The sequence below is a fragment of the Sus scrofa genome, chromosome 6, assembly GCF_054392235.1.
Source record: "Sus scrofa isolate SSC_HxYL_T2T_F1_AM1 chromosome 6, Sscrofa_HxYL_maternal_Yorkshire_Landrace_v2.0, whole genome shotgun sequence".
Lineage (NCBI taxonomy): Eukaryota > Metazoa > Chordata > Mammalia > Artiodactyla > Suidae > Sus > Sus scrofa.
Window position 1 is genome coordinate 23407039 of NC_139388.1, and position 20364 is coordinate 23427402.

General features: G+C 36.4%; 1 protein-coding gene across 5 annotated transcripts in view; it reads left to right on the plus strand.

Annotated features, from left to right (window-relative positions):
* The window catches only part of LOC146402252 (uncharacterized), a 1625488-nt gene that overhangs the window by 1590477 nt on the left and 14647 nt on the right, over positions 1–20364 (plus strand). For 4 of the 5 annotated variants that reach the window (XR_014805638.1, XR_014805639.1, XR_014805648.1 and 1 more), the window contains one exon: positions 17003–17241. The exons of the other annotated variant lie outside the window; for it this stretch is intronic. Coding sequence is in view for 1 of the 4 variants with exons in the window: in XM_084959869.1 (XP_084815995.1) it covers positions 17003–17046 (44 nt within the window). In the remaining 3 variants the exon portion in view is untranslated. Of the gene's footprint in view, positions 1–17002; positions 17242–20364 lie in introns of those variants that run through there. 5 annotated transcript variants of the gene reach the window in all.

The window sequence follows — 20364 nt, forward strand, 5'->3', positions numbered from 1 at the left end:
GACATATAAGTCAGCCATACTAACAACAGCTTTTGCATCAAAAATATTAGACTCACACAGGTTACAAAGGGATGCTCCCACATAAAAACAACCTTTCAAGACAAGAGTAGCTAATTGTTTCTCCTAAATTCATAGAGAAATACAAGTAAAACAGAGAAGTGGAGTTCCCATTGTGGCACAGTGGTCAACGAATCTGACTAGAAACCGTGAGGTTGTGGGTTCAATCCCTGGCCTTGCTCAGTGGGTTAAGGATCCGGTGTTGCCATGAGCTGTGGTGTAGGTCACAGACGCAGCTCGGATCCCGCGTTGCTGTGGCTCTGGCGTAGGCTGGTGGCTAAAGCTCTGATTTGACCCCCAGCCTGGGAACCTCCATATGCCATGGGAAGTGGCCCTAGAAAAGGCAAAAACAAAGAAGCAAAGGAATTACTCCCAATTAAAAGAACATAAGAAATCACTTAAAAGAAATAATGAAACAGACCTCTACAGTCTACTATATCAAAAGTTCAAAAGGAGGTAATAAAAATATGGAGGGAAATAAGCAATCCTATTAGTAGAAATGCAGATTGATGTAACAAGGATATAGAAATTATAAAGAGGAGCCAATTAAAATTAGAAAACTTATTTGCCAAGACTAAAACCGAGCTAAAAGCAATAAATAGCAAACTAAATAATGCAGAAAAAAAATGACTAAGTGATCTGGAAGATAGAGTAATGGAAATAACCCAGTCAGAACAGACAGGAAGACAAATGAAAGAAAATGAAAGCAATATACAAGATCTATGGGATAACATAAAGTGAGCTAAACTACACATAATAGAGATCCCAGGAGATCAAAGATAAAACATATTCAAAATGTATTTGAAGAAATCACTGCTGAAATCTCCCCAAACATAAAGAAGAAACAGGTATCCTGGTACAGGTATCATGGAGATTCTCAAACAAGATGGATTCAAATAGGTCTACACCAAGACATATTATACTTAAAATGGCAAACATTAATGAGAGGATATTAAGGGCAGTCAGAGGAAACACTGTTAGTTATAAGGGAACCCCCATAAGGCTATGTGATGATTTCTCTTTAGAAATAGTGAAGGCCAGAAGGAAGTGGAAAGATATATTCAAAGTTCTAAGAGGGAGTTCCCGTCATGGCGCAGTGGTTAACGAATCTGACTAGGAACCATGAGGTTGTGGGTTCGGTCCCTGCCCTTGCTCAGCGGGTTAACGATCCGGCGTTGCCGTGAGCTGTGGTGTAGGTTGCAGACGCGGCTCGGATTCCGCGTTGCTGTGGCTCTGGCGTAGGCCGGTGGCTACAGCTCCGATTCCACCCCTAGCCTGGGAAACTCCATATGCTGCAGGAGCGGCCTAAGAAACAGCAACAACAACAACAACAACAACAACAAAAAAAAAAGACAAAAAAGACAAACAAAACAAAACAAAACAAAAGTTCTAAGAGGGAAAAACCTGCAACTTAGCATACACTACCCAAGAAAATTAAGGTTATCATTTAGAAAAGAAGCATAGAGAATTTCTCAAACAAATAGTAAAAGAGAGCATCAATACTAAACCTGTCCTAAAAGAAATATTGTCAAGTCTTCTCTGGATAGAAAAGAAGAATCTAGAGGAAAGGAAAAATAACAATTGGAAAACAAATGATATAAATAAGCCGGTATATTTAGATTTTTTTTTTAATTGTGAAAGGGTTAACTAAAACTTACAATGAAAGGATTAAGATGAAGATGAAAAGAGGACACTGAAATTATAAAGCGTGGGGAAGGAGAGTAAGAAATGTAGCTGTTTATTTGTTTTTAGATGTGTTTGCACCTTTATGATTATCAGTCTAAAGCAAGTAGATATACTAATGGGTTAACGTACACAAGTGACAGGGTAGTTAAGGGGGAAAAAATGGATTTGCCAAAATGTAGAAGAGAACTCAAGCATAAATAGCAAAAATGCCATAAAACCACCAAAGGAAAAGCAAAAAGAAAGAGGAGATATAAAATCAGCTGGAAAACAAGATTTAAAATGACAATAAGCACATAACTATGAATAATTACTTTAAGTGTCAATGGACTAAATGCCTCAATCAAAAAGACAAAGAGTGACAGATTGGATAATGAAACAAAAGCAAACCATATTCTGTCTATAAGAGACCCACTTTAATGTGAAGAACACACATAGATGGAATATGAGGGGATAGGAAGTTATTTTGTGTGAACAGAAATGGCAAGAAGTCAGGGGTGTCAATACTTTTATCAGACAAAGATTTTAAAACAAAGAGCATAAAGAAAAATAAAGGGCACTGTATAATGATAAAAGGATAAATACAAGGAGGGTATATTATACTCATTAACATACATGGCACTCAATGTAAGAGCACTTAAGTATTTTTTAAAATAATATATAATATAGACATAAAATATAATAAAAATATTATTTTAAAAATATTTAAGATATTTAAGAGCACCTAAATATTTTTAAAATAATATATATATTTAAAATATTTAAATAAAATATTTAAATAAAATATTTTAAAAGATACATATATATATATATATATATATATATATATGTATATATGAGAAATTGATAGGATTTTAAGAAAGTAGGAGATGCAGTTCCCGTTGTGGTGCAGTGGTTAACAAATCCGACTAGGAACCATGAGGTTGCAGGTTCGATTCCTGGCCTTGCTCAGTGGGTTAAGGATCCAGCGTTGTCGTGAGCTGTGGTGTAGGTCATAGACACAGCTCGGATCCCACATTGCTGTGACTCTGGCGTAGGCTGGTGGCTACAGCTCCGATTGGACCCCTAGCCTGGGAACCTCCATATGCCACAGAAGCAGCCCAAGAAATGGCGAAAGGACAAAAAAAAAAAACATAGTAGGAGACTTTAACACCCCACTCACATCAAAGGACATATCTTACAGACAGAAAAATTCCTAAGGCAACATAGATACTAAATGACACAATGCAATAATTAAACTTAATTGATTTTCAAGACATTATATCTAAAAAAAAAATTATTTTCAAATGCACATTGAACATTCTCTAGTACAGACCACATTGCTATGACACAAAATAAGCTTAAACAAAATTAAGAAGATACAAATTATTTCAAACATCTATTCAAAACACCATGAAACTAGAAATCAACTGCAGACAGAGAAATGAGAAAAAAATTTATTACACAGAGACTGAAGAATATACTACTAAAAAAATGCAGTGGATCAACAATGAAATCAAACACAAAATTAAAGAATACCTTGAGAAAAAAGAAAATGAAAACACAACCATAAAAAAAAAAAATCTATGTGATGCAGCAAAAGCAGTCCTAAGAGGAAAATTCATAGCAATACCTCTAAAAACAAGAAAAATCTCAAACATCCTAACCTACAACGTACAAGAATTAGCAAAAGGAGAACAAACAAAACTTAAAGTCAACAGAAAGAAGGAAATAATAAATATCGGAGAGAAAATAAATAAAGCAGAGATTGGGAGTTCCCATCATGGTGTGGCAGAAATGAATCCAACTAGGAAACATGAGGTTGCAAGTTCAATCCCTGGCCTTTCTCAGTGGGTTAAGGATCCACCATTGCCATAAGCTATGGTGTAGGTTGCAGACCAGGCTTGGATCCCACATTGCTATGGCTGTGGTGTAGGCTGGCAGCTATAGCTCTGATGTGACCCCTAGCATGGGAACCTCCATATGCCATGAGTGCAGCTTAGGAAAAAAAAAAAAAAAAGAGCCAAGCCTTTGTCCAGGTGGACCATGAAGAGATGAAGGAGACTCCAAATTTAGAAATGCAACTGGGAAAACATCAACTAGTAGTATACAAATACAAAAAAACCATAAGAGAATAGTATAAATAAGTATATGCTAACAAATTGGACAACCACGTAAAAATGCACAAATATTTAGAAATATATAGCCCATCAAAACTGTATTAAGAAATAGATAATTTCAACAGACTTATCACTAGAAGTGAAATAGAATCTTTAATTTTAAAAACAACAACAAAACAAACAAACAAAAAAAATCCCAGCAAACAGAAGTCCAGGATCAGAAGGCCTCCCTGAGGAATTCACAAAGAACCTATATGGATCCTTCTCAAAGAATTCCAAAATGCTGAAGAGATTCTGGGACAAGTTGGTGAACTAGAAGGACCTGAGCTCAGCTCCTCTCACCAGAATCACAACTAACTACTGAACATCATCAAAGAAAAATAGACTGGAAACTACCAAAAAAGATACTTTTCTACACCCAAAGATAAAAAAGCCACAGCAAGACAATAGAAGGGGCTCTTTTGCAATCCCATACCCACCAGGTGGGAAAACCACAGACTGAAAAATAACTATATCACAGAGGATCACTCACAAGTGTGACAATTCAGGACCTCACATGAGTTTCCCTAGGCTGGGGGGGGTCTGGCATTGGGAAGAGGAACCCCTGGAGCATTTAGTTTTGAAGGCCAGTGAGGCTTGAGTGCAGGATTTCCACAGGAACAAAGGAAAGAGAGACCGCACTCTTGGAGGGTGCACACAAGGTTTCATTTGCACTGGGTCCCAGAGCAAAGCAGAGACCCCATAAAAATCTAAGACAGACCTACATGTTGTTCGTGGAGGGTGTCCCCAGAATGCAAGTGTTGACTGTTGATCACTGTGAGGGCAGGACACTGGAGGCAGAGGTCCCAGGGAATATTTATCTACATGAACCCCCCGAAAGCTGACATCTTGGAAAAAAATATGGCCACACTCAATATCAGCCTGTAGGCATGAGTTCTAAGAATCCCCAGAAAACAAACAGGGTGATGACACAGCATCAGCCATCAGCACCCAAATTGCCTAAAGTCTTCCCAGGCAGACAGCTGCCTCTCCTCACACCTAGAGACACAATCCCATCCACTAGAGGGACAAGACTCAGCTCTACTTATCAGTAGGTATGCACCAGTCCCTCCCATCAGGTAGCCCAAGCAAACCTCTGCATCAACTTCATCCATAAGGGGATAGACACAAGAAACAAAAGAGGCTACAAATCTGAGGGCTGCAAGAAGGAGACCACAAATGCAGAAAGCTAGATGCAAAGAAAAGAAAGAGAAATATGCTCCAAAGGAATGAGACAAAACCCCAGAAAACCAGCTAGGTGAAGTGGAGATAAACAACCTACATGAAAACATCTTTAGATCAATGATAGGATGATCTAAGATCATGGGGGGAAAAAATAGAGGCAAAGATCAAGAAATTACAAGCAATTTTTTAACAAAAAAAAATAGAAGATTTAAAGAACAAGAAATAAGACATGGAATAACACAATAAATGAAAGAGACAATTCTCTAGAAGGAATAATAAATAGCAGAATATAGGAGGCAGAAGAACGAATAAGCAAGATAGAAGAAAAAATGGTGGAAATCAATGGCAGAGACAGAATGAAGAAAAAAGAATGAAAAGAAATGAGGAAAGTCTAAGAGAACTCTGGGACAATATTAACACACCAACATTCACAGTATAGGGGTGCCAGAAGGAGAAGAAAAGGCCACAGAAAATATTTGAAGAGATAATAGCTGAAAACTTCTCTAATAAGGAAAATAAATCACTCAAGTCCATGAAGCACACTGAGTCCCATATAGAATAAACTCAAGGAGGAAGATCCCAGGACATTTACTAAAGAAACTGTCCAAAATTAAAGACAAACAGAGGTTAGGGAAAAGTAGTTGGGAAAGTAGTTAGGGGAAAGCAGCAAATAACATACAAGGAAACCCTGGTAAGATTATCATCTGATTTTTCAGCAGAAACTGCAAGCCAGAAGGGAGTGGCATGACATACTTAATGTAATGAAAGAGAAAAGCCTATGACCAAGAATACTCTACCCAGAAAGCCTCTCATTAAGATTTGAATGAGATTTCAAAACAATCGTAGATGAACAAAATTTAAGAGAATTTGGCACTACCAAACCAGCTTTACAACAAATACTAAAGGAACTTGTCTGCATGGAAAAGAAAACGCCACAATGAGAAACAAGAAAATTACAAGTGAGCAGACTCACCAGTAAAGGGAAACATATAGTTAAGGTAGGAAATCATCCATACACAAATATATCAAAACCAGCAATTGTGAGAAGAGGAGACTACAAATTCAGAATACTGAACATGCATTAGAGCTTAAGAGACCAACAACTTAAAACAATCTTGCATAAATATAGACTCCTATATCAAAACTTCTGGTAACTGTAAACCAAAAATCTACAATAGATAGACACACAAGTAAGAAAAAGCAATCCAAATACAACAATAAAGATAGTCATCAGACCAAAGGAGAACAAAAGCGGAAGGGAAGAATAAAAGACAAACAAAAACAAATCCAAAATAATTAACAAAATGGCACTCAGAATATACATGTAAAAATTACCTTAAATGTAAATTCACTAAATGCTCCAACAAGAGGCATAGACTGGCTAAATGGCTACCAAAACAAGATCCATATATTTGCTATTTACAATATACCAATTTCAGTTCTAGAGACACCTACAGACTGAAATTGAGAGGATGGCAAAGATATTCCATGCAAATGGAAATCAAAAGAAATCTGGAGTAGCCACTTATATCAAACAAAATACACTTTAAAATAAAGGACATGGCCCAGTAGGTGAATGACTTGGCTAGTACACATTCATTTGCAGGTTCAATCCCTGGCCTCACTCAGTGGGTTAAGGATCCGGTGTTGCCATGAGCTATCATGTAGGTCACAGATTCAGTCCCACATTGCTGTGGCTGTGTAGTAGGCTGTCACTGTACCTCTGATTTGACCTTTAGCCCAGGAACTTCCATATGCCACATGTGTGGCCCTAAAAAAATTAAATTAAAAATAAAGAATGTTCCAAGAGATAAAAAAGGCACTAGGTAATGATCAAGGACTCAATCCAAGATACAAAAATTGTAAATATACATAAACTCAGTATATAAGACAACTGCTAAAATCCATAAAAGGAGAAATTGAGAATAATGCAATAATGGTGGGGGAATGTAACACCCCATTTGCAGCAATCATCGAGACAGGAAATCAATAAGGTAACACAGGCTTTAAGTGACACACTAGATCAGATAGACTTAATTGATATTTATAGAACATTCCATACAAAAACAGCAGAATAATACATTCTTCTCAAGTGCACATGGAATATTCATCAGGATAGATCACATTCTGGCCACAATGTATTTAAGAAATCAAGCCTCAATATATTAAGAAAACTGAAATCCCAATAAACAACATTTCCAACCACAATGCGATAAGACTACACATCAACTACAATAAAAAAAATTGCAAAAAAAAGGAAATACATGGAGACTTAGCAATATGCTCTTAAACAACTAGTAGATCACTGAGTAAATCAAGGAGGAAATAAAACAATATTTAGAGTTAAATGAAAACAAAAATACAACTATTCAAAACCTATGGGATACAGCAAAAGCAGTTATAAGAGGGAAGTTTTTAGCAATATAAGCTTACATCAGGAAACAAGAAAAATCTCCAATAAACAACCTAACCATATGGCTAAAGCACCTAGAAAAAGGAATAAACAAAACGCATGTTTAGTAGAAGGAAAGAAATCATAAAGATCAGAGAAGAAATAATCAAATAGAGACAAAGAAAACAGTAGAAAAGGTTAATTAATCTAAAAGCTGGTAGTTTTGAAAAGATCAACAAAACTGATAAACCCTTAGCCAGACTCACCAAGAACAAAAGAAAGCTCAAATAAGTTAAATTAGAAATGAAAGAGGAGAAGTTACAAGGACGTAATAGAAATACAAAGGACCATAAGAGACAGTTAAAAGCAACTATATGCCAATACAATGGACAACCTAGAAGAAATAGACAAATTCTGAGAAAAGTTCAATCTTTCCAGAAAGAAATAGAAAATATGAACAGACTAATCACATGTACTGAAATTGAAACCGATTAAAAACTTCCAACAAGCAAAAATCCCAGACCAGATGGCTTCACAGACAAATTCTATCAAATATTTGGAGAGAGTTAATACCTATCTTTCTGAAATTATTCCACAAAATTACAGAGGAGGGAACACTCTCAAACTCATGCTAGAGGCCACTATCACCCTGATACCAAAACCAAAGATATCATAAAGCAGAAATTTATAGGTAAATATCACAGATGAATATGGATGGAAAAATCCTCAACAAATACAAGCAAGTCAAATTCAGTAATACACTAAAAGGATCATACAACATGATCAAGTGGGATTTACTCCAAGGGTGCAAAGTCTTTTCAATATCCATAAATCTATCAGTGTGATATACCATCTTAACAAGTTGAAGAATAAAATCCATATGATCATCTCAGTAGATGCAGAAAAAGCTTTCAACAAAATCCAACACCCATTTATAATTCAAAACAAATCTGGAAAGTGGGGCATAGATGGAACCTACCTCAACATAATAAAGGCCATGTATGACAAATCCACAAATAACATCATTCTGAATGGTAAAAAGATGAAAAAATTCATGCTAAGATCAGGAACAAGACAGAGATATCTACTCTCACCACTTTTATCCAACATAGTTTTGAAAGTCCTAGCCACTGCATTCAGAGAAGAAAATGAAATTAAAGGAATCTAAATAAGAAAAGAAGCAGAGAAATTCCCTGGTGGCTCAGTGATTTAAGGATCCAGTGTTGTCACTGCTATAGCTCAGTTGCTTTTGGCATGGATCTGATTCCTGGCCTGGGAACTTCCGCATGTCATGAGCTCAGGAAAAAAAAAAAAAAAGCCTAAGTTTGGGAGTTCCCATCATGGCTCATAGAGTTAAGAACATGACCAGTATCCATGAGGAGGTGGGTTGTGGGTTAAATTCCTGACCTCACCCAGTGGGTTAAGGATCTGGTGTTGCTCTGGCTATGGTAAAAGCCAGCAGCTGCAGCTTCAATTTGACCCCTAGCCCAGGAACTACCATATACTGTGGGTATGGCCTTAAAGAGGAAAAAATATAATTAAAAAAGGAAGCAAAAATGTTGCTATTTGCAGATGACATGGTACTTTACATAGGAAATCCTAAAGATGCTACCAGAAAACTACTAGAGTTCATCAATGAATTCAGTAAAGTTGCAGGATTAAATATACATAGCAATTTCTTGCATTTCTACAGAAAAACAATGAAATATCAGAAAGAGAAATTAAAGTAACAGTCCCATTCACCATGCAATCAAAAAGAATAAAGTCCCTAGGAATAAACCTACCTAATAGGGCAAAAGACCTGTACTCTGTAAACTGTAAGATACTGTGGAAAGAAATAAAAAAAAAAACACACAGATTTAAAAATATATATGACACTAGATTTGAAAAATCAATAATGTCAAAATGACTATGATTCACAGATTCAATGCAATCCCTATCAAGTTTTGGTTTTTTTTTTTTGTCTTTTTGCTATTTCTTTGGGCCACTCCCACGGCATATGGAGGTTCCCAGGCTAGGGGTTGAATCGGAGCTGTAGCCACCGGCCTACACCAGAGCCACAGCAATGCAGGATCCGAGCCGCGTCTGCAACCTACACCACAGCTCATGGCAACGCCGGATCGGTAACCCACTGAGCAAGGGCAGGGACCGAACCCACAACCTCATGGTTCCTAGTCGGATTCGCTAACCACTGCGCCACGACGGGAACTCCCCTATCAAGTTATGAATGACAATTTTCACAGAATTAAAAAAATTTCAAATTTGTATGAAAATACAAAAGACCCTCCAAAAGCCTAAGAAATCCTAGGAAAGAAAAATGGAGCTGGAGCAACCAGGCTCTCTGTGTTCAGACTATATTACAAAGCTATAGTCTTCAAAACAGTATGTTACTGACACAAAAATTGAAATATAGACCAATGGAAGAGATAGAAAGCCCAGAAATAAAACCATGCAACTATGGTAAACTAATCTGTAACAAAGGAAACTAGAATATGTGATGGTGAAAAGATATTCTCTTCAATAATTCATGCTGGGAATATTGGACAGCTACATGGAAAAGAGTGAAATTAGAACACTGACACCATACACAAAAATAAACTCAAAAAGGATTAAAGACCTAAATATAACATCAGATACTATAAAACTTTTAGAGGAAAACATAGGCAGAACACTCTGACATAAACCACAGCAGTATCTTTTTGGATCCACCTTTTAGAGTAATGAAAATAAAAACAAAAATAAATGAGATCTAATGAAACTTAAAGATTTTTGCACTGAAAAGAAACCATAAAGAACACAAAAAGACACCCCATAAGTGGGAGAAAACATTTTCAAATGAAGCAATTGATAAGGGATTTATCTCCAAAATATACAAACATCTCATGCAGTACAATATCAAAAAAACAAACAATCCAATCAAAAAATGGACAGAAGAGGAGTTCCCATTGTGGCTCAGTGGTAATGAACCCAACTATTATCCATGAGGATGCAGGTTTGATATCTGGCATTGCTGTGAGCTGTGATATAGGTTGCAGACATGGCTCAGATCCCATGTTGCTATGGCTGTGGTGTAGGCCAGCAGCTCCAGCTCAGTTTCTACCCCTGGTCTTGGAAATTCCATATGCCACAGTTGTGGCCCTAAAAAGTAAAAAAAAAAAAAAAGGGCAGAATATATAAATAGATATGTCTCCAAAGAAGACATACAGATGGCCAAAACACATGAAAAGATCAACATAGCTAATTATTAGAGAAATGCAAATCAAAATTGCTATGACATATCATCTTAACAAGCCAGAATGGCCATTGTCAAAAAATCTACAAACAATAAATGCTAAAGAAGGTATGGAAAAAAGGAACCCTCTTATACTGTTTGTGGGAATGTAAACAGGTAGAACTATTATGGAAAACAGTCTAGATGTTTCTCAAAAAACTAAAAATAGAATTATCACATGATCCAGCAGTAGCATTCCTGGGCATCTATCTGGAGAAAACCATAATTTGAAAAGGTGCGTGTACCCAAATATTCATTGCAGCACTATTTAAAATAGCCAATACATGGAGCAACCTAAATGCTGATTGACAAAAGAATGGTTAAAGAGGATGTGGTACATATATATGATGGAATATTAATCAGCCATGTAAAAGAATGATTGGATTGACATAGAGATTATCATATTGTCAGAGAAGGACAAATATCATATGATATCACTTATATGTGGAGTCTAAAAAAAAGGATACAAGTGAACTTATATTGCAGAACATGAACAGACTCATAGACTTGGAAAACAAACTTATGGCTACCAAAGGGGACAGGCAAGGGGAGGGGTGGATTCAGGATTTGGGATTGGCGTATAAATACTGATGCACACTGTGGTATATGGAATGATTGGCCAATGGGGACCTGCTGTGTAGCATATGGACTCTACCTAATATTCTGTTATAATCTACATGGGAAAATAATCTGAAAAAGAATGATGTGTGTATATGAAAAATTGAAACATTTTATTGCACAGCAGAAATTTATCACAACATTGTAAATTGCCTAAAGTTCAATAAAACTTTTTAAATGAAAAAAAAAAAAATGACGAGGAGGGAATACTCCCAAAGACATTCTCTGAGTCCCCCATCACCCTCATACCAAAACTAAACAAAAACAATGTAAAAAAAAAAATTACAGGCAAGTATCTTTGATGAATATATATGCAAAAAATTCTCAAATATCAGCAAGCTAAATCCAACACATAAAAAAAGGTTATATAAATGATCAAGTTGGATTCATCCCATAATCACAAGCATGGCTCAACATAGAAAATCAATCAATGCAATACACTACATCAAGAGAAGAGTTAAAACACATGATCATCTTGTTAGATGTAGAAAAATCATTTGACAAAATTCGTCATCCATTATGATAAAAAATCTTGTTAAAGTGGGTATAGAAAGAACATATATAAATGTAATAAAAGCCATGTATGACAAACCCACAGCCAATATGATATTCATTGGAGAAAAGCTTAAAGTCTTCCCCCTAAAACATGGAACAAGACAAGGATACCAATTCTCACCATTTTATTCAACATAGAATTGGAAGTCCTATCCACAGAAAGCAGACCAAAAAAAGAAAAGAAAAAGAAAGAAAGAAATAAAGAGAATCCCAATTGGAAGAGAAAAGGTAAAATTTGTCACTATATGCAGATGACATGATACTACATACAGAAAACTGTAAGGACTCCACACAAAAACTACTCCATAAACAAATTCAGCAACATAGCAGGATACAAGATTAACATTTAAAATTGGTTACATTTCTGTATACCAACAGTGAAATATTAGAAAAATAATATAAAAAACAATGTCTTTTTTTTTGGAGTTCCCATCGTGGCGCAGTGGTTAACGAATCCGACTAGGAACCATGAGGTTGCGGGTTTGGTCCCCGCCCTTGCTCAGTGGGTTACCGATCCGGCGTTGCCGTGAGCTGTGGTGTAGATTGCAGACACAGCTCGGATCCTGCGTTGCTGTGGCTCTGGTGTAGGCCGGTGGCTATGGCTCCGATTCGACCCCTAGCCTGGGAAACCTCCACATGCCGCAGGGGCGGCCCAAGAAATAGCAAAAAAAAACCCAAAAAACAAAAAACAATGTCTTTTTAAATAACACCAAGAAAATAACTAGGATTCTGATCTAGTAGGTAGAAGATTTATATGTTGAAAGTATAAAATATTGATTAAGGAAATTGAAGATGATTCAGAGAAATGGAAAGATGTCCCATGCTCTTGAATTGAAAGAATTTATATTGTTAAAATGGCCATACTAACCAAAGCAATCTACAGAGTTAATGCAATCCCTATCAAATTATGCTTGACAATTTTCACAGAACTATAACAAATAATCCTATAATTTATATGGAACCATAAAAGAGCCAGAATTGCCAAAGCAATAAAAGACCCAGAATTGCCAAAGCAATTCTGAGGAAAAGAACAAAGCAAAAAGCATTAACCCTCCCAGAATTCAGACAATATTACAAGTCTACAGTAATCAAAATAGTATGGTATTGGCACAAAAAAAGACATATGGATCAATGGAACAGAATAGGGAGCCCAGAAATGGAACAGAAATGCTCACCCATGATTAATTAACCTTTGGCAAAGGAGGCAAGAATATACAATGCAAAAAAGATAGTCTCCAATAAGTGGTGCTGAGAAAACTGCATGGCTACATAGAAAAGAATGTAGCTCTCTCACTCTCTAATGCCATACACAAAATAAACTCAAAATGGCTGAAAGACTTAAACATAAGACATGACACCATAAAACTCCTAGAAGAGAAGATAGGCAAAATATTTTCTGACGTAAATCATACAAATGCTTTTTTAGGTCACTCTTCCAAGGCAATAGAAATAAAAGCAAAAATAAACAAATGGGAGCTAATTAAACTTAAAAGCTTTTGCACAGCAAAGGAAACCATAAAAAATAAAAATAAAAAATAGAACCTACAGAATGGTAGAATATATTTGCAATGATGCAACTTACAAGGAATTAATCTCCAAAATATACAAACAGCTCATACAATTCAATAACAAAAAAGCAGACAACATAATTTTTTTTCTCAAGTGCATTAGACCTAAATAGACATTTCTCCAATGAAAACATATACATGGCCAATCAGTACATGGAAAGATATTCAACACTGCTAGAGAATGCACATCAAAACTGCAATGCAGTATCATCTCATACAAGTCAAAATGGCCATCATCAAAGTCTATAAGTAATAAATGCTGGGGAGGATGTGGAGAAAAGGGAACCCGCCTATGTTGTTGATGGGAATGTAAATTGGTATAGCCAATGTGAAGAACTGTATAGAGGTTACTTAGAAAAAAAAAGAAAAAAACAGCTACCGTATGATCCAGAAATCCCAGTCTTGGGCATATATCAAGAAAAGATAAAATATCTAATTCTAAAAGATACATGTAACTCAATCTTACAATAGCCAAGATATGCGAGCAGCTTAAATGTTAATGGGCAGATGAATGGATTTATGCACACACAGTAGAATACTCAGCTACTAAAAAGAATGAAACAATGCCATTTGTAGCAACATGGATAGGCCTAAGGACTATCATACCAAGGGAAGTAAACCAAAAAGAAAAAGACAAATATCATATGATATTGCATATATGGAATGTAAAATATTACACAAGTGAACTTACTTACAAAACAGAAACATACAGACATATAAAGCAAATTTCTGGTTACCAAAAGGGAAAGGGGGTAGGAGTCTGAGACTAGCAGATACAAACTACTATATATAAAATAGATAAGCATCAAAATCCACATAGATAGCATAGGGAACACTATTTAATATCCAATAATAAACTATTTTGGAAAATAATATGAAAAAGCATATATATAAGGTATATAAAACAATCACTTTGCTGTACACCAGAAATTAACATGACATTGTAAATTAACTTTGTATAAAAGTCATTGAAAACCAAAAAATGAATTCACTAAGTTGGCTAAGTATTTTCTACTACACTAATTGTATATAGGTCTGAGTGTGTGTGTGTTTACACACACATATCATCTGCAGGATGTGGTCCATGACTTTGATTAATACATATGGAATGAATGGAACAATTAGTTATTTTCTCAAGGAAAAAAAAAATCCTACTGAACACACACATTTTGTTTTCCCTTAGAATTTTTAAAAGATCTTTTGGAAGCTGGAACTCTTAAGACATCAAGGTAGGGAGTCAGAAAGGAAATTCAATTTGAGTTAAAAAAAAATCTCAGTGGAATAATTTTAACAAAGGGATAAAAGGGGACTCAGGAGACAGTATAATGAGAAATAGTAATAACCCTTGCAGCAATCATGGCTCAATGGGTGAACATAATCTGAGATTAGAAAACCCACCAGGGAGCTTCAAAGTTACAGGACTGCTTGATGAAATAATTTAATACCTACTGGCTCCAATAAACAGCATGTACAAAGAATGCTCAGTGACCTAGCAGTCCTGCTAACCCAGAGCACAAGGGAATATGCTTGAGGCAGTGATAGGTCTTGTATTTCCCAAAGATTTTCCACAATCCCCTTTATTCCTCTTACTACTTGCTTTGACTTTACTCTATGCCCAGAGTGTTAATCAGTCCCCAATGCCATTGTCTGAAATCTCAGGAATAAAGTAACATATGATAATATACAAAAATAAACTGGATACTATTATTATTACTAACACCTTAAATTTGCATAGAACTTTTGCAAAGATTCCATACTTTTTGTCTGTTGATCTTCATACCATACAAAAAATGACTGTAACAATAATAATTACTAATATGTTATAATAAATGTTGTAACCAGTGTAAGTATGTTTACTCTTTATCAGATTAATTTCATACGTTCATTATGTTTATGGTTTTTTCAATCCTCACAACAGTCATATGAATGAGGAATTGAGGCTTAGGGAGCATATGCAACACACCAAATACTGTACAGTTAATTCATCGTAGAACCAGTATTTGAATCCAATCCAGTTGTCATTGGACTGGCGCTCTTATGTATTCACTATCTTCCCTTGAGGCAGTATAATGGTTAGTGTTTGTCCATGATTTACACACCTGTATGATTCCAAATCCCCACCATCACCACCGCCATACCAATCAGAAATGCAAAGGCATTCTTGCACAAACTGGGTAATAGGAGTAGGCAGTCCTATCAACCTTCCCTAAATTCCTGTAGCCTAGAGCAAGTCCTTTATCCATGGGGGAAAGGAACCTAAAACATCATTTCATTTGCACAGGCTTCCTTCCTGTGCAGACAGAGGGCAAGATACATTATTCCCAATTTAATACCTAGATCTTCAGGACCCTGCAGAGTGAAAGCATGAGTTGCCAGAACCAATCTTTGATTTATTTATACCAAAGCTCAAGATAAGCCCAGATAAATTTCACACTTGTCTTTCCCATCATGGGAAAGCAACCTAGTACAGAGTGAGAATATAATTCCATTTTCAACTGTTGGATTGCCTTCTTAAAATACACCAATTGAGCCAATTAGCTCCAGTTGTTCAGATGGTATTAGATACCTATCTGGTAACCATCAGAGTGAAACCGGTAATTCATTTCACATAGGTACTGTAGTGCCATCAGATAGTAACGCTCTGTAGCTATTGCCAACTTGGGGCATTTTTGAAATAGTGACCTCAAGATTTAAGCTGCAAAATTCCATTATCTATCCTCAAGTCAGCTGGAGCTAAATTTTTGAAATATCCTATTAAGTTTTCTGCTCTGATAAAAATTCAGAGGCCCTTTTCATAGTAATCTCCCCGTGGCAAATGAAATTTGCTGAGTGGTAGATTTAATTTGCTTCCATTTATGTAGTACCATATTTTGGAAAAAAATAATTGCTCTCAATATCACTTTTTCAACATTACTAGAAAAACGTCATAAAAATTTAAGTCCTTTTCCCCATTTATTCCATTGTTTAGACTCCACACAGTAAATAGCTTATTCTTCACCTTTCAATCACCTTGGCATTTTAATTAAAATGTAATAACCATTCAAAGGGTATTAATGCTCAAGTTGTGTTAATTGTCTATGTCAGGTCATTGGTATATTTTTAAAAAGAAGCTAAAGCAAAATATTCAGAAAAAATATTCCTCCTACATATTTACACAAGACAGGTATATACTAGCATATTTTATTCTTTCCCCAAGGCAACCTCCCCATTTTAATTATGTAATGAAATTGAGAAGTATAAAGGAGAGAGCTCCCTGTGGAATTTGTAATAATGAAATATAAATGTTTTCATTGTTGTAGATTTGTAGAAAATCTATAGGATTTTGAAATAAAAGAAAATTGATGGCTCATATTTCTATCAAAAATGGACAAGGGAAAATAAATGCCTTAATAGAAGAGAGGCTAATATTTCAAGCTCACATCCCTTGCACACACACATTTTTTCATGATTTGGAGTTTCTATGTGTGTTCTTACTTTGTTTTGGTGGATGATTTTGGAACTTTTGAGGATTTGATTTTTATGTTTTGTTTTTCAGATGCAAGTCAGTTAAGATGCTTACAGAAGGGAAGAGATGTCTAGGTCGTGCTTTAACAATGTACAATGTGTCAGCATCAGCAGCCTCTAACAATAAAAGTTCACTTCTCATTCTGTGGTCTACTGTGGATTGCCTTGAACTCAGCTAAAAATCAGGCTGACTAAGCAGCTTCGCTTCAAATGTCACACCTTCCCTTAGGGGAGGATAACATGTAAACAATTAAAACCTTTAGTCCATCAGGGGAATGTGTCTTTTCTTTGCACAATGCATTATCCAAAACAGTAACATGGTTTCATTCACTCCTTAGAGCAATCAAAAGTGTCATCTTGCTATGTGCCCAAAAACAGAGAGCTGAGCATATTTGCGGAACACCACAAATGACTATCCCAAATAGTACTTGGTGCATATCACTGTAGCAGTGCAGCAACGAGCAATATGATAATTATATTGTTTTACTGAAGACCTGACATCAGGACCTTTATTCGGTGTCCAAGGTGGTCTTTAATGTCTCTTCAGCTTGATTAAATTTTACACAGACTTCGTCCTGACTATATGCCCCTGTCATACCTCTTCGCATCACACTGATTCTATAAATTACTTTTAATTTCTATTGTTCTATCCTTCTTACCCCAGCCCATTGCCAGTTTTAAGACCCAGGAATGTCTTTCTCAAGAATCTAGGAGACATCTCTTTAAATGTAATCATCAAGGAAGATAGTGCCTCTGACTCCCAGTCTCTGTGGGAGGGTAGGTGCTTAACTTCTGTATGCATCATACAGACCTAATAGTAAACACAGATGGCCCAATCACACTGACCAACTTTCTCCTAATAATCATCAATACTTTTCCACTAGCTTACCCCAGAGCTTAAATTTTGGATGCTTTCTCTTTCAGGGGAATTGAGTTTATTCTCTCTCCTCTTTTACAATAGTCTCAGATTAATTCTTCCTCGCCTATTTAACTCTGTTGGGTACAAGTCTCCTTTAACTTCAGTAATCCTTTACTGAGCATCTAGGGTATGCAAGGCCCCATGCTAACTTTGAGAATATCTGATATTAATAACTAATATTTAGAGAACAATTAATGCCTTGCACAGCAATCACAGTGTGTATTTTACCACATTTCTCAATCTTCCTAACAACCCTATGAAGCATTTACAGTTATATTATTTTTATTATAAATGTGGAAAGTGAAGTATCCAGGGTTTAAATAATTGCCTGGAGTCACCCAGTCAGGAAGTGACATGGTCAAAAGCCCTATTTAAACATGATTTTAAAAAAAAGATTAATCCTGTCTGCTACATGCTAATAGTTTATTAGAATAGATTTTTTTTAAAAAAAGAAAAGGGCTTAAAGATGAAATTTATGCTCCAGGTGCTGTGAAAAGATCTTATCTAATGGAATCAAAGGAAAAGAAAATCTAGGGAAAGATATCCAGAGGAGAAAACAGTTCATCTGAATCTTGAATACAGCCTATAATTCTTTTCCATAGTTTGAGCTGAAAGAACAGCTCAGTCAAAGATAAAGAGAATCACAAAGTCACAGTGCTCTGGAAAACAAGAACTTTAATACAGCCAGAGTGAAGGAGTTGGAGGAGAAGATATAAATGACATCTGTTGCTGTTTTGATTACTATAGTATATATTGAGTGCCTATTTTTGTGCCTGACACTTACATGTCTTACATGCAACATTATTTAAAGTGCCTACTGTGTACATGCTAGAGCATTTATAAGTTCTGAAGATATAGCAGAAACTAAGCAGACACTGATGAGAAAACAGCATCATGAGAAAACAGCAGGCACATGAATGTAAAGAAAAGAAACTTACTTAATTGCAAATGGTAAGTGTAATAAAAATGTAGCAGGCAAAGGAATAGAATGTAACATGGGAAAAAAATTCTTTTCAGTAGGGTGGTCAATGGACTATGGGCCCTCTCTATGAATGGAGCAAGTGAAGACACATGAATGAATGATATGAAGGATCAAAGCAGAGATAGCAGCTTGTGAGAGGCACTCTGGTGGACATGAGCACTTTGGGGCCTGTTGGCAAAACAGCAAGAAACACGAGGTGCTAAGAAATGTGGGCAGCATGGTAAAGTCAGAGAAGTGGACAGGGGGCAAATCATATTAGAAATGTGGTTAGCATAAACAAAATGGGTTTTATTTTAATTGGAATATGAAAGCAGTGGAATGTTTTAAGTAGGATGGTAACATGACCAAATTTAATGAAATAACCTGAAATCAGGCTGAGGCAGGATACAGAGGGGCTCAGGATGGACCGTTACAACTAGCTTCTTGCTTACACTTCCTGAGGTAGGAAATAGGTTGGCTCAAGGATAAACATTTACAACCAGCCACCTATCTATATTTCAAGAGAGAAATAACAACAGGCACAAGTCAAATAATTGGTACTTGTCTTGTGTGAACTTGTCAAACAATGTAATGACAGGATCAAAGGAAGGGCTAAGCCCTGCTTGGACAAAAGACCAAGAGGCCACATACTTCCCATTCTTGGGGTCAGGGAGATTGCAACTACACATGTGCAGAGATACCCTTCTGGGTCAGAAAGGATGGGGGTGCCAGGCCATAATATGTCTAGATAACCTTCCCACCATGCCTTGCCTTGGAATCCATCTTGGTCAAAATATGGGTATGCAGATCAGGGAGGGCCCTAGGTCTGGTTAAGAGTGAGAGATAAAAAAGGTACTTGGCCAAAGGAAAACAAAGACCAGAAGAACTGTCCTATATAAGTGATTTAAATCACCTCTCTAACACGCTCCTGCTTGAGGAGGATGCCCACACCCCTGCTCCTTCTTTAGGTGTATATTACTGCTTTGCTTCTGCCTTAGAGAGATGAATTCACTGTGTGCTCACCCACATGTAGTATTGTGTTTCTAACAATAAACTTCCCACCTGTTTTGACAGTTTCTGATTCCTTGAGACATTCTTACTTTTGGAGTTCCTGCAGTGGCCCAGTGGTAACAAACCCAACTAGTATCCATAAGGATTAAGGTTTGATCCCTGGCCTTGTTCAGTGGGTTAAGTATCCGGCATTGCCGTGGTGAGCTGTGGTATAGGTCACAGACGAGGTTTGGATCCCATTGCTGTGGATGAGGCGAAGGCTGGTAGGTGTAGCTCCACTTCGACCCCTAGACTGGGCACTTCCATATGCCTCAGGATGCAGCCCTAAAAAGCAGGAAGGAAGGACGGACAGGAGGAAAGAAAAAGAAACATTCTTTCTTTCAACAAGGGACAAGAATCAGGGTAGTTCTGCTTTTAGCCTCTATCTGGTATAGTTTCCAACCAGGCTGCCAAGGTTCAATTCCGGAGTAGAGAAAGAAATTATCACTCCAAGCCATTACTC